This window comes from Molossus molossus, unplaced genomic scaffold, assembly GCF_014108415.1.
Source record: "Molossus molossus isolate mMolMol1 unplaced genomic scaffold, mMolMol1.p scaffold_m16_p_2, whole genome shotgun sequence".
NCBI lineage: Eukaryota > Metazoa > Chordata > Mammalia > Chiroptera > Molossidae > Molossus > Molossus molossus.
In genome coordinates, this window is record NW_023425355.1 from 133,045,001 (window position 1) to 133,069,966 (window position 24,966).

Consider the following 24,966-nt stretch of genomic DNA (forward strand, 5'->3'; position numbering starts at 1 on the left):
ATGAACAGCTTGGCTCTCTGTTGGCTTGTATGTGGTAGCACAAGAGGAAACCCATAGAATTTGGAGCCTGAAGACCTAGATTAGTGTTTTGACTAGGACACTTAAGCATGTGACTTTACCTTTTTCAGGATGTTTTGTAAATTATAAAATGCAAATAAGACATCTGCTTCATAAAGTGGTGGGAATTAAATGAGATTGCATGTGTGAAAGCACATTTTCCACTAGACAGCTCTGTATGTATCTTGTTTATGTGATTGCCAGTCTCTGTGTTCTTTATTGCTAAGGGCATCCTGATTTTATATGGGATGTTTGATATTAGCTAATCATTTCTACTCTATTAATGCTCTGCCATTTATTTATTTTCTTAGCTTCCTTTGCAGCCATAAGACCCAGTTCCAGTCAATGAGGTGTAAGTGGAATTCCGCTAGCACTGAAGGAGGAAAGCCCCCTTTCCCACCATCACTGCCATTCCTTATTTGAATACCAGTGGAAAATACTGGTTCCTGGAGCTGTGGCAGCCATCCTGAGAACACAAGGTAAGGAACATGAGGATAAAAAGCTGACTGTTGACAGTAGCAAAGTACAAGAACTGGAAATTGCCTGGTCCTTTTTCACTTCATAAAATTTGTGAACCAATCTGAAACTTTTCCCTTCAAATTTCTGGGTTTGTGAGATGGTTAAATGATTTTATTAATGGAGCCACTGCTAGTCAGATATTCTGTTACTTGCAACTAAATGCATCCTGATACCATACATATAGTACTTATGTAGGGATGTGCATGGGAGTGTGCTTCCCTGAGGTCATTGTAGTATAACGGGAGAGAGCATTAAATATGAGAGTCCAAAGCTGGGGATAACTGACTCTGAATTAACACTCTGAGCCTCGACTTACTGATCTACACAATGGGAACAATACCATTTAATCCACGGAATTGTTGGGAGGACTAAATAAAAGATTACAAATGAAAATGTTTTGCAGTTCAACAAGGGCTATACAGGGTGGGGCAAAAAGTAAGTTTACAGTTGTTTGTATGGAAAATACAATAATTAATAAATAATAATACAAGAATAAACTATTCCGCATACTCGTATCTATAAAGCCACATAAGGTGTCACTACTTATCCTCCTGCTGTTAGACTACAGTGGAGGAGGGATGAAGGCATGCAGGTAGGAATTCACTTAAGTGAATTTTGTTTGTGCCAACAACCCCCCACCCTGGCCCTCTTTCGTGATCTCCACTGAAATATTCCCAAAGGTCTCAAGTTGCCCCTTCAATGCCCAGTAACACCTGACTCTCCATTTCCCATACTTAAAGACTCTGTTTCTTTTTCCTTCTCCCATTTCAATCCTCCCAATAAGAAATGGACTCTTGTATAGTACCCACCCCCTTGGGCCCAGTTGTCATTCACCAATCCAGTTGTGTGTTAGTTTGTGCCCGGGGTTTCCTCTGTTATATGATGATGTGATAACAGTAGTAGAAATGTCAGGGGGCTATGGCCAGGGGCAAGGAAAAGCACTTGGCTTGTTGGTGCTTCTGGGAGACCACAGTAGGGAGGGTTGGAGTTGGAGAAATCAATTTGGCATTCAGCTGCGGGAACAGAAACATGACTTCAGGGGCTCATACTAATTGGAGCTTCTTTTCTTCACATAATGAGAGGACTGGTAGGAGATGGCTGCTGATGAATTCAGTGGCTGACCATACAGTGAGGGACTCAGACATGGGGTCACTTTCATCCAGTGGATGAATCATAAGTGTGTTCACTGACTCTGTTTAATCCTTCTACTGAAGGGAAGTTCTATGTAAAGAAAATTTCAGAGATTGCAGAAGTAAAAAATAATAATAATTATGAGCCTAAGAATCTCCCCCCACAATACAAAATACCACCCAAAATAAAAAATCAAAACAAAATAATGAGCAAGTGCCTTACAATTTGGCAGTGTTCTGTTTAAAAAGTGTTTTGCCTCATACCTGGTCCTGGCCTTTGTCATTCTTAAAATTGATATTTCTTCTTTGTTTTATTTTGTCTGTTATCTCCTGTGCTCTAAGGTCAAAGTCATCACCACCAGTAGAGGCAGTAGGGCAGAGAGAACAAGGACTCTGGGCCCTAGAACCAAATGAGTCAGTTGATCTGTGACCATTTTTGACCTACAAAATGGTGATGTCACATAGTTCAACATAATATTATAATTATCATCATTTGGTGACCATTTATTGAGTGCTGATTATGAAATAACTTTAACAGGTCCTAAGTGACCAAGCTAGGACTCAAGCATTCTTTGATGTCTGTGCCCCTGCTGACTGCCATGCTGGGTACCATGCTGCCTCTCTCCTATTTTTATTGAACACTCCTCATTTTCTGGTCTCCAGGTAATAAAGCTAAAGATAGAACTTTTCCTACTTTTCGAACTTCACTGTGCCCCCCTCAGAATACGTGACAAAATGCAGCCAGCATCTCCTGGAAGATTAGGAGGGCAGTAAGATTCCGCAGCCACCTTCCGGCTGACATCTGAGCCCTGCTTTCAGCACGGTCAAGCCTTTCGGAGGCAGCCAGTGTATGGCTTGTATCAAACTCTATATTTAGGAAGAACAACTGTGAGCTATGACAGGAATTCTCTTTAACACTTAGCCTTAAACTGAGTTCCCCTCCAGCCCAGAGCCGAGAGCAGCTCTCAATCCCGGGTGAGGCACCGAGCACTTGAGCTATTTCAGCCACATGCAAAGCATTGGAATTGAGATCGCAGCTCAGAGGACACCAGGCATCCCTTTCACCTTCTAAGGAGCCTTGTATTCTTGCACCTGGCTGCCTGGGACTTTCCTTAGGCAGTAAACAAATACAAAGCAGGTAAGCAGAAGGATGAAGCTTGGGCAACTGGGCTTTCTGAAGGAAATTTTCTTGATACCTAACTTTCTTTAATGCCTGACTACTTATAACTTTGTAGGCTCGTAACCAGTGGGTATGTAGCTTCCTTGTAAATTTACTGTTCATGGGTGATGTTGCTGCTTCTGTTTTATAAATTGTGTGTGTGTGTGTGTGTGTGTGTTTGAAAGAATATTGAACTAAAAGTAGTTAGTATTGATAGTGACAATAAGAAAATTTCCACAGTCCAGGTGTGATGACTGTGACCCTGAATATTATGTCATTTTGATTCTTATGGACAGGGTTATAGTTGCTCAGATGCAGACTGATTTGGGCTATAAGCCTATAAATGATCAGAATTTGGGGCAGAGAAAATCTAGCTCTTTGGTTTACCTAAATGCAAATTATTGCCAGAGTTGTTATACAATTCAAGTTTAAAACGCTTTTCTCTTCTCTGTGAGCTCCAGGCTTGACCTCGGTGACAAAGTTCTGTCAACATATAGATTGATTAATACTCCAGACCCATCTTTTCAAAGCTCCATGTTAGTCACAGTGTTCCCCATACCCAGCAGGGTAGAGGGCAACACTCCTGTCTCTTTGTGGATGCCAGGTTCTGAAACGTGGGAACACTAAATGCTTCTTCCCTCTTGTCATAGTTCAGGCAAAGTGAATAAGGAGTTAGTTCAGACAGCTGACCATCTTTCTACACCCTTCTCAGAATTATTTTTAGCTGTGAGACAGATGATAATTCCCTTTAGATTTCACTTTAGCCATTTAATTGACCTTTTAAAAGAACAAACAAAATCCCTTCTCTGTAAATATTGATTCACTTTCCTCTCAATCCACTTTTATGAAATTAGTGATATTAATGCTGACAAAATTTTAGTAAGTGAAATAATCTTATTTAGAAGTCAGATATTAGGTGATTCCCAATGAAAAACCAGCAGAGGTATTGTACATGACTCGGCATACAGACCACTAAAGGTCCCTAGTGACTTGCAGAACCGGCAGGAAAACTCAACTGTGCTAAACTGGCAAGCATTTCCTTTATACTATAGGTTTTGCAAAAGTCAATGCATGCCTTGTCAAACTTCCCGTTTCCAAGCTGTAGCCAGAACCAGGAGACAGTAAGAGTGCTGCAAAGAGTATCTCTTTGTATGGAAAATAGTGGCCCCAGTGTGAGTGGAGTTGTGCATCTAAGGCATAGCTTTTTTGGTTCTGGTTGAGGCACGCAGCTAAAGAAGGAAGGTGCATTCTACACGATGCATCCCTAACAGAGGTGAGCGTAGGGCCAGAGAAACAGCCAGGGAAACAGCCAGGGAACACTGTCTATTTTTGTTCATCAGCGTGCTTTGCCCTGATTTCTCTGTGAATAATGAGGACAGCAGGAGCGGCTGCAGAACTGATTTACACAAATGTTATCTAGCCTGTTTGCAAGGAATGAGAGCTGGCATCTGACCAACTTTTTAGAACTGTCTCTATCGCAGATTGACATGTATGTTAAGAAGAAATTTGTGTGCAAATAAGATTATACCAGAGCTATACAGGAGACAAGGCCCACGAAATAACCATCTGTTAAGCTTAGAGGTCCAGAAAATACAAAGTAATGCAGTTCAGTGGGAAAAAAAGTCAGCCTAATTTTTAAAAAATTCAATGCAGTATAAATAGCATATCCATTACCTGACTTTTTTACATTTCAACCTGTGATTGTAATAACAAAGAAATTCCCAATTCCCACATTTTGAATCGATGTACAAGAAAGTTTGAAAAGTTCCTAAGTGATACTAAACTTTAGTTGTATACACATAAAGCATCCTATATGCTGAGATACTTAAAGTCTTATGCAAATTATTGCTTTGCATGACGTCTAATGGCTTTTGAGGAATAGAGAAACATGAAAAATTAAACTACCAAGCTTTTCCTTTTGAAATTGAGCTGTGTGTCCTAGATCTAAAAATTAAAAACCCTTCATTGAGTCTTGGACACTGCAGGAAAGACAGCAACATATTGGAAACATAGAATACAGCAAAATGAATTCCTGGTTGTTTAATTTGTTGTTGCTTTTTCATTTTTTAACCATATTGAAAATAATTCTACCTAGACTCTTATGCATGGAGGATATATCTCTATATAACCAAACCATTCAGGTGAAACTTAAAAAAAAATCTCATTGTCTTCATGTATGTGACTCCAAAGACTATTTACTGGGATATACTAATTATAGAGACTGAAAAAAAATATTTAATTAACTTAATGAAATAGAGCCTAAGCCTTTGAAGATAAAAAACAAAACAAACAAAAAAAAACCAGTAAACATTCACAGAATTCTCAGATTTTTGGTCTCTAAAGTATTGAGGGGTATTATTACATCAATTCTTACTCCGTGCTTAAAGCTGTAGATCAGTATACAGTAGGCCTAAAAAGTCAGTAGCTGTGGGCAACGACAATAAAACAATAAATATTTGTATTTTGCTTTATAGTTCACAAGGTATTTTCAGGAACATTGTGTCATTTTGATTCTTACCACAAGCTGCGAAGCAGGTAAAATTTAAGGAAGTGGAAATAGACCCAGATATTTTGAGTGACATAGTCCAGGTTACAAAGGACCTGTGGCCAATGGAAACACTGCTCTCTACATTAATTTTCTCACCAGTTAGCATATACACTTACGCTGATCAATAGAGGAAAGTCAGTCAACCCACTTTATAGTTTTGGTTTAAAAAGTAGCATGTTTTTAATTCACTGAGTTTTTAACTTTTTCACTCGGTTCTGTTGACATTTTATTGAACAAGTGATAATAATACTGATACAGAGCTGGGCTGTTCCCTGCCCGCCCTGGCCTCAGTAAACCATAGTCACCATCCTCTAAGTGAGATCTCATGAGCTGCAAGAAAGCAAAAATCCTTTGGGAAGGAAGCACTACTATGTCTTGGGGATCTGACATGGTCATGTAAGTTCTATTTGCCTTCTGGGGCTGTGTTGTTAAAAGAAAGAGAGGTGAGGCTTGCCAGCTGCCTGGTTTACAGAGCCTGGGTTCCGGATGCACAGGGGCAGATGCGGCCTACTTCCTCAGTGTTGCTCAGGTCACTGGATAGGACAGACACATGCACAGAGAGCAGAGCATCACAATAGTAAAAACGAGGTACAGGCCATTTCTTTTTGGATGTTGAACTGAGAGGAGGCGCTCTCATTTGACTGACGCATAGCCCTGGCAACAACTAATTCAGATCAAAAGTTCAGTTTCAAGCGGAAAGCTTCCGAGGCCCCAAACAAAGGTGTTTTATTCCCACAGCCTCTTTGCTTTGCTGCTCTTGGCAGGGGGGCAGGAGGGCAGGGAAGGAGATGATAGCGCCTTTTAAGTTTCTGATGGCCTATCATTAGCATCAGGGGCGAGGCGTCTCAGCATTTCTGCTCCTGAATGATTTATCCTGCCTCTCGTGTTCCCTCTCCCTGAGGCTTTAGGAAGGAGAGTCGCTAAGTAACTTCGGAAACTGAGACTGAAAGAATATATGGCCAGTGAAAGGGGTGACTGCACAGTTGAATCATGAGTTAAGTTCTAATTTATCAAGACCGTGAATCTGAATGCCGCCACCTCTAACAGTTTCTTACTTGTTTTTTTAGGGATAAGACTGAGTGAATATGTCGAAACAGCCAGTTTCCAATGTCAGAGCCATCCAGGTAAGTAGGCACATTTGTGTTTTAACATCATCTCTATGAGTTCTAGCCTGTTTTCTTAATAAATCAGACTTTTTGCAGTTGTTCGACCGTAACTGATGATTACCTTCAAGAAGAAAAGAAAGACTCATTTAAGGTACACTTGAGAAAGGATATAAGACTGGTAAGGCACAACACAGAAGGAAGAAGCTGTTTTTGTTTAATTGTGCTGAATTATAAGACAATCAAAGTTTATGAATGAGAATTAAATGTTCTACAAAAATGTAATGTGTATGTGTTTTGATGTGTAAGTTTTTGATATGCTCATTGATAGAAATTAAAAATTCAATTTCCATTTTTATATCCAATTGAGTTTGTTGAGCCATCTGTTTAAAATACATCTTAAATAATATTATTTTCTTGTCAAGTGTTCTTACCAAGGCTTGGGTATTTATCTTTTATTTATTTATTTATTTTTATTTTATTTTTTTGGTACGTGCCCCTAGCGGGAACCGAACCTGGGACTCTTTGGTCCGCAGGCCAGTGCTCCAACCGCGGAGCCAAACCGGCCAGGGCTGGGTATTTATCTTTTAAAGTGCATATGCTATTATGTCTCATCAATTCCTCTGAGCAAACAAATTCTTTGGTTGTTTCAACTGACTTATGTGTCACTCACAAAAAGGGGAGAGGGAAACAGGCATCTGGGAACACAAACATAATTATGAAGATAACTTTCAATATTTGTTTTTACCAATTTGTCATTTCTCTCAAGGGCTCTGTGTTTAACTCTCAAATGGCTCCCACACTGGGATGCTGGCCACGTGCTTTATTGTAAAATTCCATCTTTCCTTTCCACAGCATGGAGCCATCTGTGCTTTTGCTAAAGGAGCTTTCAGACCTTTTTTTCCCTGGACTTTTCTGAATGCTGCAGAGCATGTGGCAGTTCCTGAATATTTTGGTTCTGATGCACCATCACAGCATACAAATACTCATAAGCAAATGGCAGTATTTTAGAGGGGTGTGTGTGTGGCTAGGTTGTGGGGTTAAAAATCCTATCACACACTGGTGGTAGAGGTGAGTGAAGGAACAGATCTTTACCTGTGGTGACTAATGCATAGCCTTAAGTGGATGGACTTAAGTGGCAAGATCTATAACAACCTTTGGAAACGTGTCTTAGAACAAACCACTAAGAAAGGGCCTTGGCAAGGAAGGAGTCAACTTAACATTGCCGCATTTGGCTTTCTGGTGTCCACCTAGTGAGTCAGTGACATACCCTGACATTGGTAGTGCAATTTATTTTGCTTCCCAGATCTGTTGGCCTCCTTGGGCCTTTGAACCTTCTCTTTACCCAGTGTGCATAGCTGTTAATGGCATGGGTTCTGAAGCCAGATCACTGGAATTTGAATCCCTGATCCATTTTGTATTGGTGTGGGATCATGTGAACACAACTTTATCTACTTTACCTCTCTTTCTCCATTTCCACATCTGTAGAATGGGGATAATAATAGTACCTCTTAAGGCTACTCATACAAGATACTTAAAACAGCATAGTAAGCCCTCAGTAAGTATCAATGGTTATTACAATAATTATCATTCAGGAATGCTCTATGTTAAAATGATGAGAAGTAATACTATTTGATTACTGCAATTGAAGTTCCCAAGGTGCTAAACATAAATTTCCTTTTTATTTTGCAGGACACAAAAACATAGTCCTTTCTGGCTGCCTTTGCTTCTCTCCCTTTGAAAGCTGAAAGTGTGTTGATTTTTCTTCCTTAGTAGTTCCCTCAAATCTACACTGAAATTTCACCAGTATTTTATCTAATAATTTTGATCTTGATATATTTTTAGGTCTGTAATATTTAAAAAATTGCTATTGACTGCTCTCAATAGCTGTTATTATACTGCATTAAAAAAATCCATCCACTCTACCAACAGTGGTTCCTTATAGATGTGGTATTGCCTCTTTCAATATATTTTATGCCACACAAAAAACGTAATTTAATGAACCTTCAAATGAAATATTATTTCTTGTGGTTAAATAGGATCTGCACCATCTGATATTTTCCTATTATCTCTGCATTAACCTAAAGTAATGTCCATTAAATAAAATGCAAAAATGGTTATACTATATAAATGGCTTACAGTAGGAACATTATCTAGGGTACAGGGTTGTCTGGAACAAATAGAAACTCCAGTGGATGAGGGAGTGCCCTGGTCGTGTAAATACCACTTAAAGATCTTAAATGTTCTATTCAACACCCTCTACTTGCTTCTCCTTTTTATCAGGATCTAATCTCCAATTCAGTACAACTATTATTTCCTCAGACTGTTATGTTTATTATATTCCGTATATAAGTTAGATCATGTGGTATTTGTCTTTTTCTGCTTGTTAGCCATTATTATTAATCATCAACATCATCATCATCTAGTTCAACAGTTACCAAAGTATGTCTCTTGAAATACTAGTTTAAGGGATGTTGTTACTTATAGGGTTTCATGATAAAGTGTTTGGGAAACATTATGTTGAACAGCATTGAATAGGATCTTCACTGCAGAATTTCTCAGAGTGCACAACTTACTAAGGGCTTTGTAGACTTCCAAGAAGGTGGTAACATGAGCAAAATTTTCTGAATATATTGGACCATTTTCATGAGTACTTGCAGGTTAGTATTTTGCAGGGCAAACTTCTGGAAGTAATGACTTAGATCTCTATTTTGTCTGGATTGAATGAATCTTAGCCACTGTCAACCATACTTCTGACAGTCAGGCATTTAGTTAGCTGAATTACTCTACTGCACCTACGTGCATTAGACAATGTGGAACCAAATGGTTACAAATCTCTGCCTGACCACTCACTCACTCTGTGATCTTAGATTATTGTAATGAATAAACAAAATAATGTATGGCAAGTGCCTGGTTTATAGCACACAAATTCCTTAAGAGATGGCTTTTGAAACGATCCAAGTAATGTACAGAATGGCCTTGATTTCTCTTCATCTGGTTCCATCTCCTCCATGCTCCGGAATAAGAGGGAGGCCAGAAATAGACTGCCCCTTAGAGGAGATGGACAGTTGTCTTTCACATTCATGCTGAAGAAGAGATAGCCTTTGAATTGTAGGAGAATTCTGTGTGAGTTTACATTTTTTTCAGTTGTATTAATGAAATCTCATTTATGCCAAGGACATAAATATATCCCTAAGAAGTCAGTTGATAGTTTCATAGCTTAGAGAGGGCCTTTGTCTATAAAGCAGCTGATAAGGATCTATACCAGATATGGGTAAATCTTTTCTGGTAAAAATCAGAAAGTAAATCTTTTGGATTTGCAGATCATGGGTCTCTGTTCCAACTACTCAACTCTGCCATTATATCACAAAAGCAACCATAGGCAATGCATAAATGAATGAGAGTGACTGTGCACCAATGAAACTTTATTTACAAAAACAGATGGCAGGTTGGATTTGGCCCATGGGCTGTAGTTTGCTGACTCCGGTTCTTTACTCTCCAGGCTGACTGTTAAACTCTACTGTTGATGGGAATGGATTTGTAACCAAGGTAAAGTCAGCACACAGGGCATAGTGGGCCTGATCCCTTCAGATGAAAGAATTTGACATGACAGGTGGTAGGGAAAGCTGGAGCTGCCGGGAAATCTAATGCCATCAGTGATCTGCTTGGTGAGTCTCTAATGAGACCAAGTGACACTGGCCACTGGCAGCACCTGCCTGTCCTTCCCCTTCCTCCTGAACACATTTCATTTAAAAACCACCACGGGCCTCCCCAGGGCCTCAGCCTACCCAGAGCCAATGGTCTCTTGGTCATAACTAGTCTATTTTCTCTACCATTGATCAAAGTAAGCTGAATATTATTTGTCCTTTACCATCAGGTCTGAGAACTTCACGGTTAAATGGAAAAGAGTCCTGTGCCCTCGTATTAGCTCTGCTCTGTGGCTTCATTCCCGCTGGTCCTCATGATCTACAAAGGGAGGGTGTTTCATTGAATGACCTCTAAGCCTCTGTCTAGCTTCTAATAGCCTATGAACTTCTTGAGAATAACTTCCAAGGTTTATTATTAGAGTGATAATAATAGTAACAGTTTCTTCAGGGTTTACTATGTACTTGGCACCATGCAAATGGGATTTCTATGGATTATAATGAAAGGTTTAGAGAAGTGAAAGAACTCACCCAGGATCACATGGCTTGTAAGTAGGAGAGTCAGGACCCAAACTCACATTGTGTGATCCCAAAGCCCACATCTGGATCCACCCTGCCACACTGTTTTAGCCTCATTATTTACCAACCTGCCTTGGCACAGAAAGTGAGAATAGAGGAATTGGTGCAGACCATCTAGAGAATAATCATAAGAACTCAGGCTATTTGAGGGACAATTACCATTTTATGGATGCTGGGTCCTCCTTTTTAAAGAGTTCAATTGACATTCAGAGAGTGTCAGCATTTCAGGGAAGAAGCTAATAGCCTACACTGATTAAAGTCATCTTAAGTGTAAGTTGGCTAGGAGTGACAAGTACAAAGTAAAGTGACTCAGTGACTAACACAGTCTTGAAATACAAACAACCATGGCCACAGAATTCCCACCTCTCTGCTTAATTGACTTAATCAAGCTGCTTGTAAAACTAAACCTAACTCCTTTATCATACATTTTAAAGGAGTGATTATAGGAGTCCTGTATCATTAGTGAGTGTGTAGCTTCTTACCATGGGAAATTTTCCATTGTTACTCAATCCATATATAGAACAGAGTATCTTGATATCCCGATGTTAGTACTTCTTTCTCTTCCTCACCTGTTATCATTGCTCTTCTACTCTCCCAGGGCATAAAGACTCCATGGAAGAATAAAACAACCTGACAAAAAAAGTTTACAGACAGATGTTAGGGACTCTATGTGTTTTCAGTCTAGGATTCCCAGTGTAAAAAAGATTCCAGGGGTATGACAATTTTTAGTACAAAGGAATAGATTATCACCACCAATGGTTGGTCAGTTAAACCAATATATTGATTAAACTAAAAAAGATAATGGTACATACCTTCCTTTAATATTTTATTTAATTTTAAACATAAAAAAAACTGTTCTTTGTTTAATGTAGAGTTAAGGCCTTTTCTTTGACCACATCTACTGTTTCTTTCTTAGGTAAATTACCATAATGTATTGTTTATAATTTCTAATGCTGGAGTCTTTAAAGCGTAGCCAGATTTTGAATGTAGCAGTCTAATTCTGGGAGTTGAGTGCTACTTCCATTTGGTAATCTTTGCTGCTTTAACCAGTGCTCCATATTGGTGACATGGGGCAAACAATCATATATGGGCTAAAGGATGTCATATTTAAAAAAAAAATTACCTTTATTGTTGAAAGTATTACATATGTACTCCCCTTTTTCCCCATTGACCCCCCCTCCACCCTACTCTCACACCCCTGATCTTCACCGAACTATTGTCTGTATCCATGGGTTATACATATATGCATATAAATTATTTTGTTAATCTCTTCCCACCCCCCTTTCCCTCTGAGATTTATCAGTCTGGTCCATGCTTCCGTGTCTGTGGACCTATTTTGTTCATCAGTTTATTTTGTTCTTTAGATTCCACATATAAGTGAGATCATGTGACACTTGACTTTCTCTGACTGGCTTATTTTGCTTAGCATAATAATCTCCAGGTCCCTCCATGCTGTCTCAAAGGGCGAGAGATCCTTCTGTTTTCAGAGCTGCATAGTATTCCATTGTGTAAATGTACTCATCTATTGTTGGACAACTGGGCTGTTTCCAGATCTTAGCTGACATTCACATGTACTTCAGAAATATAACCTGCCCCCCCAACCAATAATACACATTATCTTAATAGCTGTATAGTACATTCTTGAATTCTACTTTTCCCAGAATGATGAGACTACAGTAGCGTAATTCAGGAAATTATTGAAGAGAACAGAAAGTGTCAAGAACAGAAAAAAAAAGAAAGAAAACCTTTCAGTATGGGTGTCTGAGTAGGAGTTTTTCAAGTTGAGTCAAATATTTGTGTATTCTGGATCCATTCCACATTTTAAGAATCCCTAAAGACAAAGGAATTGTGCATTCCACTGATATAGAATTTTATTTTAAAATATGTTGGACTATATTTTACTTGGTCTATTTCTCTTAATTTAGGTTAACATATCAAATAAGAATCTCATCTTCTAATCAGTTATTGAGGAAACACAAAAATCTCAAAAGGCCATATCCTGCTCCATTCAGAGAAGGACTAGGACTATAAGACTAGGAAAGTACAGAAAAAAAATACTGCAAAATGCAGCCCTATATTGTTTCCTCTGCTCACCCACAAAATAATGGCAAGGGGGAGGCTATATATTCTGGCAGGAGCTGCTGGGGATCTTTGAAAACTAAAGATAGAATCAGCTGGGGGGGTCATCTGAAACAAATGTGCAAAGAGAGGAAACTCCCAAAGCCTCAGCACTAAAAGGAGAGATGGAGTGGGGACCAAAACGGAGGGGGAGATAAGAGAACAATGGCCATGGAAAAAAGAGTGGGTTGGGATAGTCAGTACTCAGTAGCTGGCAGCTATCAGAATGCAACCCACTGGGGAAAGGAGATGTTGTTCCATTGTAAGTCTCACAGGAGTGACTGTGGAGGGAATATTGTTTCCAGAATCCTTGGGCTCGAAGCCTGGAACTAAGCAGGAGAACAATACAAATAATTAAGGGAGTAGTGGAATTAACTTACAGGGAATTCTTTCTGCTTTTTTCACCTGGTGAGATCAAGTGTAGTATTCATTTCACATCAGATAGGTCTATTATCAGGGAACTGTATCCTGTTCTGGCAAAAGATGATCTAGTAGATTTTTTTCCATTCCCAACTTCGAGGATGTAACAAATTATGTATAGTTTGGGAAGGTGATGCACTGGGTCTGCTGTGTCAGGGGCCTATTTAAAAACATCTAAGATGAACAAACCTCAAGGAGGGAAAATAAATTCAAGAAGATGTGTTACACAAACAAATAAACAAAAGGAAAAAACAAAAGCCTGCCTCCTTTACATTTATACAGATTCTATATAGAAAGGAAGTCTAACCTTATATTAACTCCAGGTCATTAATGTTAGACTTTTTCTGCATTTGTTTATTCTTTCACAAAAAAGTAGCTCATATCCAAAAATCATTTTGAGTGGCAAATATACCCAATTTGCAGATGGAAAAATTGAATCACTGAGAAGGTATTTTATTTACATTCAAAAAGAGGAAGTCTATGTAAGACACAAGAATATGACAATTGTCTGGCCAATGGAATAAAAACAAACCTACAAGTGTACATATTTCTATCAAATTCAAGCTATGAGGAATTTTTCTTATGGCTATACTTTAGTTTATAATTTGTCCCTCAAATATCACTGCCCTACAATTATATTAATGAATCATTTCTAAACATTTACAAGCACACCTCTGACACTCCCTTCAGGTGTACATTAATGACTGGGTACTCCACATTCTTAGACTCCTTTGGATCCTGTCAATATTTGCTGTCAAAAAACCCATTTAGGTTCTTAGTTTCTTAAGTGATGCCTTCAAGATGAAAAAGCATCAAGTCAGTGAGTTAATGGCTCATTTTTCAAGGTGGCTTTTCTTTGACACCTATGCTGGAATTATCCATTTGTGTGCTACTTTCCAAGGCCATTCTCAAACTGTAAGGCTGCAATTTTATTTTATTTTTATTGTTGAAAGTATTACAGATGTCCTCCCCCCTGTTCCCCATTGACCCCCTCCTTCCCGCTCCCACCCCCCTCCTGCTTTCCCCAACCTAATGTCTGTGTCAACTGGTTGTACATAGATGCATATAAGTTCGTTGGTTTATCTCTTTCCGCCCTCCCACCCCCCATCCCTCTGAGGTTTGTCAGTCTGTTCCCTACTTATATGACTCTGGATCTCTTTTGGTCAACAGCTTATTTTGTTCATTATGTTCCAGCAAGTTTAGTGACTTTTAGAGTGGCTAGAGCTTTGGTCAAATGAAAAGAGCTCTTTGGAGAAGGGTTTTATAGAGTGAAGTTCTGTCCCCGAGGTTTTCACTCTGAAATCCTGGATTTTGCTGGAACTGTTTATGTGACCTTGAGAATAATCTAATCTCTTTGAGGCTCAATTTCTTCTTCATCAGTAAAATGTCTTTTTTTTTTTAAATCCTCACCCGAGGACATTTTTCCATTTTTTGTTCAGATAGAGTGGGAGGGAGAGAGAGAGAGGGAGAAACATCGATGTGAAAGGGACACATCGAGTGGCTGCCACCCGCACGACCCAACCAGCGCTGGGGGACAAACTGCAACCGAGGTACGTGCCCTTAGCGGGAGCCGAACCCGGGTCTCTCTGGACCTCAGGCTGATGCTCTAACTGCTGAGCCAAACTGGCCAGGGCTTCATCAGTAAAATGAAGGTGATAGTCCAAACTTAAGAAATTTGTTGTGAGGATGTAGGTGTTGTGATGACTAGGCTAAATATTGGGGTTTGAGGGGTAAGGTAGTTTGTGGTAGATGGGCATGGGAGGTGAGTAATTACTGTCCCACAACCTCACCCCCTGGTTAAGATGAACGCTAGCCTCAAACCCAACTCTGCTACAACACAGGCATTTGTTAAACACACATTATTTAGCAAGTAAGCATAAAACCATTTATACAGTCTGTCTGTGAGCTTGATGAAGCCTCAGCTCTTGTTCCTTTAAGTGCTCCAAATGACTGCTGCCTCGCATAAAAGGATCACGTGAGGCAGGTGGGGATTCTGTTGCCCTTAGTTGGCAGCAGCCAGCTGGAAATCCTCATTATCAGTGGCTGGAGACAGGTCTATTTGGGGATCACTGCTAGAACTCTGTCTCTGAAGATGCAAGCTACAGCATCAGATCCTTACACTGTTCAGCAGGGTGGGGGTTGTCTCTAAAATAGTTTAACCAATCTCCATATCTTAACATTCTCTAATTTCATTAATAAAAGCCATTTCTAATGCTCATTCCATTATTTCACCTGTTTTTTATACATTTTTTTCAAGCATTGAGGGCTCAGGTGTTGGTGGAGATATTAGTAACAGAAGCACTTGAAGAAGCAATCCTGGGAATGTGGTCTTAGTGATATTTTACTATCTAACCACCCCAGGAGGATGAACTCCCAATTAGAGCAATAGATATCCCCAGAGTTGCAGTTTAAACCAAACTGCACATATATAAAATATCACCCTATCTATGCTAAAGTAGTTTAAAATAAATTACAGACAATTTAACAATAGGCAGAGAAAATATTTTAAGTATATGTCAGTGATCTCTTTCAATGATTATCAGATTGGCTACCCAAGTTTCAAGGAACTGCTCATGGTCCTGGGCTTGGAGGAAACAGATGGGATTCTGGGGTCTCTACCAGCTCAGTCAGAGCAGCTCCACCTCCACCTAGTTTGCATTTGAGATGTTCTTACAATACTTTATTTGAAGAAAGGGCTCCATGGCTAAAAGTTTGAAAACTATTTATGAACCCTAACATTCATATTACAAATGGGGAAGATAAGCCCCAGAGCAGTTGTCACTTTTTCAAGTACAGATTATATGTAGCAACTCCTAACATTGGGCTCTTTTCACTACTATAAAGCACCCATATACCATGGAGAAGCTACGTGCTTGGCTAAAATTAACTCCTGAGTGAGTAAAGTTGGTATTCCCATAGCATGTCCTTTATTGATACATTATTCTGGATGACTTTTACATGTTCCTTTACTGAAAACTACAACCTAGTATAGAGCATACATACTTTATTAAATGGGTTAGTTTATCAGTCAGATCTTTCAGAAACAATGTTAACTTGCACTCATCATTGGGAAGAAGCCTTCTGTAGAAACTTGTTAAATGGGTCAGGGTAATGGTGATCTAACCAGTTAACTGTCTCCCAAATAGTACCTATATGGATTTTCTCTCTCTTTCACCAAGTTTTCTATAGTTATTTATATATAATGGAAATAGTTATTGATTCAACAGAGATAATCTTCTGTGGGTCTTATTTACATTGTTTTGATTTTATTTCAGGACCCTAATGATATTTCATCCAATCTGTGATGGGCAATTATAAAATACTGTTATTTTATGTCCTGCTAAGAAATAAAACAAATGTGCCAATTAAAATTTTAAGATAGTATGCTGTAATGACACATTCTTATTTCAGAGATATTAAAAGAAGTGCATCTTGGAATTCATGAAGTATGCTACCATATTTGCCACCATATAAGACATTTTCCCCCTTATCTTATGCTCCCTCCTCCTCCCACTCTATGCCACCTGATATTTCCATTAAGCAGAGGAAGAGCTTAGAAGGATAAGTATTAGGTTTTCCAAAATGCTTCCCTCCAAAACTGTGCTGCCCTTATATTTTAGCATATATGGTACATACTGATCAAAAATACTTCTTGGCTTCTTGACCCTGGGAATGGTGATGTACCTCTCTTGACACCCACCACAAATACTTTGGATCTGTTTCCTTTCTGTGGGATCAGCATTATTCTAGTAGGGAAAGTCCCTAGGTGCTTCCTGCTCTCAGGAGCAGAGCAGACCCACCATGTTGCCTGAACATGGACACTGGATATTTCCTGTGTCTTGAGTTAAACATTCCCCCAGCAACAGATCTCATATCAGGCTGTTCCAAATGGACCTTACCACACTTCCTAATAATTTTATTTGGTGTGGTATCAAAATCATCCAAAATGTGTCAAAAAGTAAAATATTTCACTCTCTCTGCTCAGGCATCATTTTCATGCATAACATCAAAGTGCAATTTTAACTTTTCAAGCCCACATATCCAATTACTCATAAGGCAATGAACACTTTATGTTAAGTGGAAAAAATATGTTCTACCTTAAAAAAAAGTTTCAATACTTGTTTTATGTGAGTGATATCCTGGTTGAAGATGTTTCTGGTTTGCATTAAACATTTTTGCTTTTTGATATCAGATGAAATAGGGACAAAATTCAAGTTTACATATTCTTTTCACCAAGTTCAAATTACTATGTCAGCATATTCATTGCATAATTTAAGGTTTAGCATAGCTCATGTTTACTAGAAGGGATTTTTTTTTTTAACTGCGGATGGAGATTAGTGTTATTTTAATGAATGACAGGAATCTATAAACTTGACTTTCCAGCACTCTTTTTACACAATGGTGTGTTAGGAATAAGGTAGAAAAGTGTCAATTATAGAGACTTAAAAAAGTGCTGGGACAGCTCTAGGACATTATGAAAAGGAGGAGGCAGTTTAGGCGGTGTGATTGCTCCCCTCCCATAGTAAATCTGAAGGAAACTGAAGGATGGTTAAGGTGTGGGATGGCTTCTGAGGATGCTGTTTCTTCCTTTCCTATCATTATGTGTTCCTTCTTCATCCCAGAGAGAGAAAAATATTAAGCACCACAGGAGGGCAACAGCCAGAACAAACTGTTTTCAAATTCTACCATTGAATAGAGAATTGTGAAATCACTGCACAGATCTAAGGATGAATAGCAGAAATGTGTAATAAATGGAAGTTAAATTTGCCTTTGCACATTTTTGTACTGTCATTACAGCAATTTTCTTGAGGTAAAAAGCTTTAAAGATGTAATTTTCAGATGCATTTTTTCTCACAACGATTACCGACTCAGTATCATTACAATTTCTTACTTTTCTTGAGCTGAATCTTCCCTATTTTCTCTTTTAGGCAAATATCAATATCCCAATGGGAGCCTTTCGGCCAGGAGCTGGGCAACCCCCCAGAAAAAAAGAATGTACTCCAGAAAGTGAGGAGGTGAGGAAAAGTTAGCTGCAGAGCTCAGCATTGTCTTTCCTCCAAAATCCTGACTAGTGTTGGACAGAGGCACATTGAGGGTTGGCTCTCCAGGGCAAGGGAGGGCACCAAAGGACCTGGCTCAAGGAGTCATTGCATTATATATATATATATGTGCCTAGCACAGTTACTGGAAGATGATGAGTTTAACATGTAGTTTGTTGATTGATTGTGTGTGTCTGTGTGTAGGTGGGGATAGGGAGGGGGAATATAGCCTTCCAGATGCTCTTGGTCCACAACAATCCCTAGCTTGGTAAGTTTTTACTCTGAGATTTTACTAAACCAAACAAGATGTCTTTAGTACAGATTTTGATGAGTGATGCACCCCAGTGGGAGCACAGGTAATAAGCATGTTAAATTACTTGCGGATTCAAACAAAGAGCTCCAATCTCTGGGTATTTCCTTAGGGAAAAAAAAGGACTTTGCAAGGGAGTCTATCAATTTCTGCATTTTTCTCTCCCTCTAATTCTTTACCTGCCCTCCAAAAGCAAATATGTGGTCTTATAAAGTGGAGGCTAAAATTGATAATGAGTACAATAAATACAGAGAAGTTCCTTCCCCAAACATTTATATTTTATCCCCAATTGTGACTTTTCTGATAAAACCTGGAAGGTCTGGTTCTAAAAAACAATTTTGGGTTTTGGAGTATGTCTTTAACACAAGACAAGGAAAATGAAATTAAATGAAGTCATAGGGAATAGCAAACTGTATTTTATTTTTTTAAAAAGGTGAAAAGGCTGTTTTAACTTTTGTAGGTGACATTTTTGGTAATTGTCCAAAAGAACATGTATGATCATTCCAAAGTTTCCTAATAAAACTTTGGTTGTCCCTCATCTACCCCTCCCCAGTAAATAATTCCCGATGTGGTTCTGAGTTACTGGTTCCAGCCTCTTATCAATAGAAATATATTTTTTGAAAGGAGGAACTGGAGTATTTGAATGATATCACCGAATTCTGGAATTTTAGCCACTAAGTCACTTTTGATGAGTAGAAAATTTAAACATACAAGTTTAAAGGACCCGACCGGACCCCTTTTCTTATGCTACATATTCTCCAGCTCTGATGCTACTAATTTAGCCATCCAGTTAACTAATGATCATGAGCTCTCTCTCTCTGGGATTTTGGTCAAGTATTTCTGAGTCTATATCTGCAAAATACAATCCCCTCCATTCCTCAGAGAGTCACTGTGAGGAAAAAGTTGGTGATATAACAGCATTGCAGGTATTCAATAAATAATTGTTCAAATGATGTTTATCCAGTTTTCACGAAGGACTCCTGGGCCTATTATTATGCATGTTGTAAGAAAAAGGCATGGGGAGGTAGAAGGATGGGCAGTGGAATTCTTCCTACACCTCCATTTACCTGTAATTAGGTTTTCTCCTGTGCTTCCTCTTAAGCTGTGTCTCACAACTATGGCAATTAGTCAGAAGGTAGCTTGACCCACTTTTCTCACTAAATTGACTGATGTACCAGTTGTTTTAAAGGCTTGCATTTCAGCTTCCCCCTGTGGTACAGATGGCCTTCTGTCTCAGTTAGGGGGTTGGGGAAGCACTGTGCTCTCACTCCTGCCTTGTTCCCAAGATGATGGTTCCAGTACATTCTAAAATAGACAGGAACTGATACAACCTGGTTTATGAACACTTTATGACAAGCTATGTATACAAGCAGCCAACCAATATTTTTCGCAGGATGGAAAGGGGTGAGGGAGGTATCCACAGAGGCCCCAGGAGTGTTTCTTGAATTGAGCTACCCCTTTCCCTTGGGGCTCATGGGTTGGGAGAGTGGAATTAGGGGTTGTATTCTCTTATTGTAAGAGCAGAAATTATCTCTCAAGACTTGTGGGGTCTTAGGGAAGGGTGGGATGTAATAACTCAAGTTCTGGGCTGGATCTTACAGTAAGTTTCTCATGGAAACAACACTGTCAGGGGATCAGTTAGGCAGCTTGGTTTGGCTACAAGGTGAGTTTAGTAGGATTTTGTGGGCTTGCTTGAGGGCCCAGCCACCTTTTGTGATATAGTTTGAATGGGAAAATGGAATCTGAAATCCAAATAACTTGCAGCTACACTTTTCATTATTATCTAGTTTGTAAATATGGAACTGCTTACCCTGTTAGATTTAGGATTTCTTGCTTAGCCTTGCATTGTGATAATCACTGGGTAAAGCAGAGATCATAACATACCATCCCTGGACAAACAGAATACCTCTATCACAGCCATTAGCTCCCCCATCTCAATCCCAATACCATCTCAGATATGAAGAAGAAGATGTACCCCAGTAGGAAGCTAGGACCAGCCTTGGGCTGGTTGACAAGGCCTGTGAGTAGTGGTTGGATCTCCAACATCCCCATGGTTTCTGCAGAGTAGGAGTGTACCCTCCATCCGCTTAGCCCAGCTAGAGTTTGGCATGTGTCCAACACAGAGGCCTAACAGCCAAATCCTAGTAAACATAGCTTGTCTTTTGCATGCTGCTTATTTGAAGTGATTTGAAAGATATTGACAAGCCCGTACTCTGCCTACCAAATCTCTTTTGACTGAAATTCCATTTTTTAAGCCACAAAACAGCATGCTGGGATTTTCCTGTTAATTATTTCCCTCTCCATCTGGTCCCTTTACAAGATGCATACACACTATTTGATTCTGGTCCCACCACATCCTAGCTGTGTGGCCATTGTGCCTCAGTTTCCTCAACTGTAGATTACAGATAATAATAGTACCACATTTATAGGTTGATGTGGGGATTAAATGAGTTAGTATGTGTAATTTAGAACAGTTAGCAATATAAGTGTTTACTGTTATAATTAAGTCTTCAGTGTCTGAGCATGAATGAGCACATAGGAGGATTTAGGGGAAAACCCAATAGGGCATCAAGTCACGAAGGTCAGATAGCTGGAAAATGGTTCACCATTGCACCAAATTTTACAAATACTCCATCTTCCCCAAAGTGAATATCTCCCTTGACAAACAGCCATTCCTGAATCTGGAAATGGTCTGGTGCTGATAAGCCTTCTCTCCAGCTATTTTTATCTAAATCAAACAATGTCTTCCATGTACCTTCTCAATTCAGATATCTACTTGCCAAAAAAATGTACTTATTAGTCAAATGGAGTCAACTGGAACCCTGTTTGTTCATGCCTTAATTTATTACAATTCTTATAATAAAAATTCATAGATTGCTATTCTTTTTGAAAGATGAAAGAAGATTTAGTTAAGAATATGTACCACCACTAATCCCCTTCCTGAGTTAATATCATAATATCTACTTATTAAATATATCCACTTATAATTTTACATTACACATGACCTTGCCAAATCAAGTGCTAAAAGTCTTACCTTGATAAATAAAAAGCACAGTGCACTGAGGTTTTAATAACTTGAGAGGAAAGTGACTAGTATTAAATATTATCATGCTATATCTGTGTATATTCACATAATAAACTTTTGCACACAGACACATGACTGCACACATTGGCTTCAGGTGTTAAATGTGTCAGTAGAGCATATTTTGATATTACAAAGACAGTGAATGAGACTTACCTGGGAACTTAACAGAAGGAATTAGAAACTTTTTTCCTTAATGCTTCTTTATTAGGATCTACTCACCTAACAACCATGGGAACATTTTTATATAAATCATTTTTCATTTCATCACTACAGATATTTAAAAAAAATCCAAACACTTTATAGCCTTGTTTAAATTTTCTTTCCAAAAGCCTAGCAAAGAACATTTTGGAATACCTAGTCCTCCAACTGGAGGTGTAGCCATTTTAATTATTGCTTCTAAACCAGCATTTTTTTTTTTTTAATCCTCACCTGAGGACATTCTTCCATTTTTAGTTCTGATAGAGTGGGAGGGAGAGAGAGGAAGAGAGAGACAGAGAAACATCGACGTGAAAGGGACACATCGAGTGGTTGCCACCTGCACGACCCAACCAGGGCCGGGGACAAACTGCAACCGAGATATGTGTCTTTAGCGGAAACCGAACCTGGGTCATTCTGGACCGCAGGCCGACGCTCTAACCTCTGAGCCAAACCAGCCAGGGCTAAACCAGCATTTTTAAATGATGAATGTGCGTACACACAAGGAAGCTGATCCTATGGCTCTGTACATTTTCTAGATATTTACAACAGTCACAGTTTACACTGAATTACTTTCTCATCTTGTGTGGCTGATATGTTAGCTAATTCATCAGCACTGTGCCATTGTCAAAGAAAATGACTCTAGGAAAAATTATTAGCCCCTGGCAGAAGAACAGCACCTTGATATTTTAGATTTCTACTTATCCACTCAAATAAGCAATTTAAAAATATTTCTATAAAGGACATGTCTTCCAAGTAATTGATTAGAGTTTAGGAAGGTGGAACATTTTTTTTTCCGTTTCCCATTAGGGTCTAGACAACTTGAGAACTAGATGTAGGAACCAGAAGGAGGCACAGCATCAGCTTTAATACTCAAGTTACAGGGATGCCTAGTTAGGCTGGCAATAAACGTGAGGTTTCTTATTCCTTTACTTGGGAACTGGATTGGTTCACTTAGTTGTTGGCTGAGCAGATGGAGCTCTGCCAGTCTCACATTGGGACTGTGTTAGTTTGGGCCCTCCAATAAGCAGGCCCAAAGATGGGATTAGATGTGCAAAACACTTATTGGAGAAAATGCTTATAAGGAAAATGGGAGGGTTGTCAGGCAGTGATATGGGTGAAGGAGAGTGAGGCAGAAGCTTGGGCAGAAGCATCTTATACCTCGGTGCTATTCTAAGGAAAATTTTCCAGCAGAAGTCCCTCCTAGAGGAGTCCAAAGTCTCCCAGGAATGGACTGCTTTCGGATCCTGTGGCACTCAGTCATTGGCCAAGAGCAGCCATGGGAAACATGACCTCAGAGTGATGATGGGCGGATTTCAGGACAAAGCAGCTGGGGCCATCATTCAATTACCCTCCCAGCAGGAAACTGATCCGTGAGGCGTGTTCTCCTGGCTGCTATGGTGATCAAATGTTCCTCCAACATCTTCCTTCCAGGGCCACAGAGAATATGCCCCTTACCTCTAGCAAATTGGAGGAATGAGCTAACAAGCAACTTTCCTTTGTAGTAATGAGTTAGCATTCTAGGAGCCACACACAGCAACTGATCTTACTGTTTTATAGTCATCTTTAATATGTGTGTTTGGTGTATGTACATACAGGCATAGATTTGTCACTATGGTATATTCTTAGGGTTAATCAGCTAAATAACAATCAACAATATGCATGTGTACTGCTCTACCAAGTGTTGAAGGAGCCACAAAAAAAGTACAGAATGTGGTCCTGCCCTAAAGCTGCAACAAATAAAAACATAATATGATAGGAAATTTAAAATACTTTACAAAGTAGGAGGGGAGAGCTGGGCCTCCTCTGTTGCTCCATCTTAGCCCACCCATATTCAAAGAGGTTTTGCTTATATCAGTTTCAGTTTGTTTATGCTTTCCAGAGATGTCATTGGAACAAAAGCTGGCAGCCACTGCACCTCAAACAAAAAAAAATTAAAAACTCCTAGACTAAATCATTGTTAGAGCCAGCTGTGCACTAACATTCTGCAAATCTGTGCTGTTCAGGCATATTATAATCATATGATACCAAATTAAATTTGATCTTGTAAGACGCTTGTCTTGGAGACATGAATCCTTCCAACAAGTAGTAATTTTTATTAGTAATTAGACACTGAATAGTACTCTAGTGTTTTCTAAGTCATGTGGAAATTACTTGTTTTCTTCTTCCAACTTTATTCCACATTTCTCTATAAACTTCAGGAAATCTTCTTGAAACTCTGAGGGTGTCTCAACAGCACAAGAAAAAGTTACTCTATATGCATAACCAATGGACACAGACAATAGTGTGGGGAAGGCAGGGGGGGGTGGAAGCAGGGAGGAGGGGGTCAATGGGGGAGAAAAGGGGAACATCTGTAATACTTTCAACAATAAAGATAAAACAACAAACAAAAAATGGCAAAAGTATACCAAAATTAAACTGAAAAAGAAAAGAAAAAGTCACTTTGCTAGAATTATACTCTGACACTATTCTTCCTTTAATTTTTTAATGTCCATTACCCAGAGAGACCAATTGTCTTTTCCAGCGAGCTGAATCTCTCTTCTTTATTTTCTTTCTCTTCAGGGTGCTCTTCCCACCTCGGATGAGGAGAAGAAGCCAATACCAGGAGCAAAGAAACTTCCAGGACCTGCAGTCAACCTATCGGAGATCCAGAATATTAAAAGTGAACTGAAATATGTCCCCAAAGCTGAACAGTAGTCAGAAAGAAAAAGGTTAGTGAAAAACTATTTCCTTTGTCTCAAAAGGATCACTATAAAATGGTTTAAGAAAACCTTCCACAGAAGGATTCCAGAAGCATTAAAGTATCAGGGCCTTTAACTGAGACCAATATTTCTGGTGTAAAGGTTTTCTGGCATGTAAAGCTGAGATTTTTAGACCTGTCTTACTCTGTAACCAGTCAGAGAGCCATTGAGGATGTTTGCCTGCCATCCCCTTTCTGGTCACTTTCTTAGTTGGGGAAAGATAGTGTTGGAAGAGGAAAGATGCTTGGGAGAGGGGTCTTGGAGAGTTTTTGATCTTGGGGTCCAGGGAGCCCTCTCTTATTTCATGCCCCAGTTTCCT

The 24,966-nt window shown here is 39.2% G+C and overlaps 1 protein-coding gene across 2 annotated transcripts; it reads left to right on the forward strand.

Moving 5' to 3' along the window:
* Positions 1 to 520: 520 nt before the first annotated feature.
* Positions 521 to 24,620, forward strand: SMPX (small muscle protein X-linked). Of its 2 annotated transcripts, XM_036271293.1 has the most exons (5): positions 521 to 536; positions 2,652 to 2,844; positions 6,481 to 6,537; positions 18,206 to 18,292; positions 24,469 to 24,620. In XM_036271293.1, the coding sequence occupies exons 3-5, from the start codon at positions 6,499 to 6,501 to the stop codon at positions 24,601 to 24,603; spliced, it is 261 nt and encodes an 86-aa protein (XP_036127186.1). In that variant the 5' UTR covers positions 521 to 536; positions 2,652 to 2,844; positions 6,481 to 6,498; the 3' UTR covers positions 24,604 to 24,620. The 2 variants fall into 2 exon arrangements, with proteins under 2 accessions (XP_036127186.1, XP_036127187.1); XM_036271294.1 differs by lacking the exons at positions 521 to 536; positions 2,652 to 2,844 and adding an exon at positions 6,334 to 6,384.
* Positions 24,621 to 24,966: the final 346 nt, after the last annotated feature.

What these genes read in the sequence shown, in the direction of transcription:
- SMPX (XM_036271293.1), top strand. Translation starts at nt 6,499, where the DNA reads ATGTCGAAACAGCCAGTTTCCAATGTCAGAGCCATCCAG. An exon ending in CCAATGTCAGAGCCATCCAG is followed by an intron (nt 6,538 to 18,205) that starts GTAAGTAGGCAC and finishes TTTCTCTTTTAG; the next exon opens with GCAAATATCAATATCCCAAT. An exon ending in GTACTCCAGAAAGTGAGGAG is followed by an intron (nt 18,293 to 24,468) that starts GTGAGGAAAAGT and finishes CTTTCTCTTCAG; the next exon opens with GGTGCTCTTCCCACCTCGGA.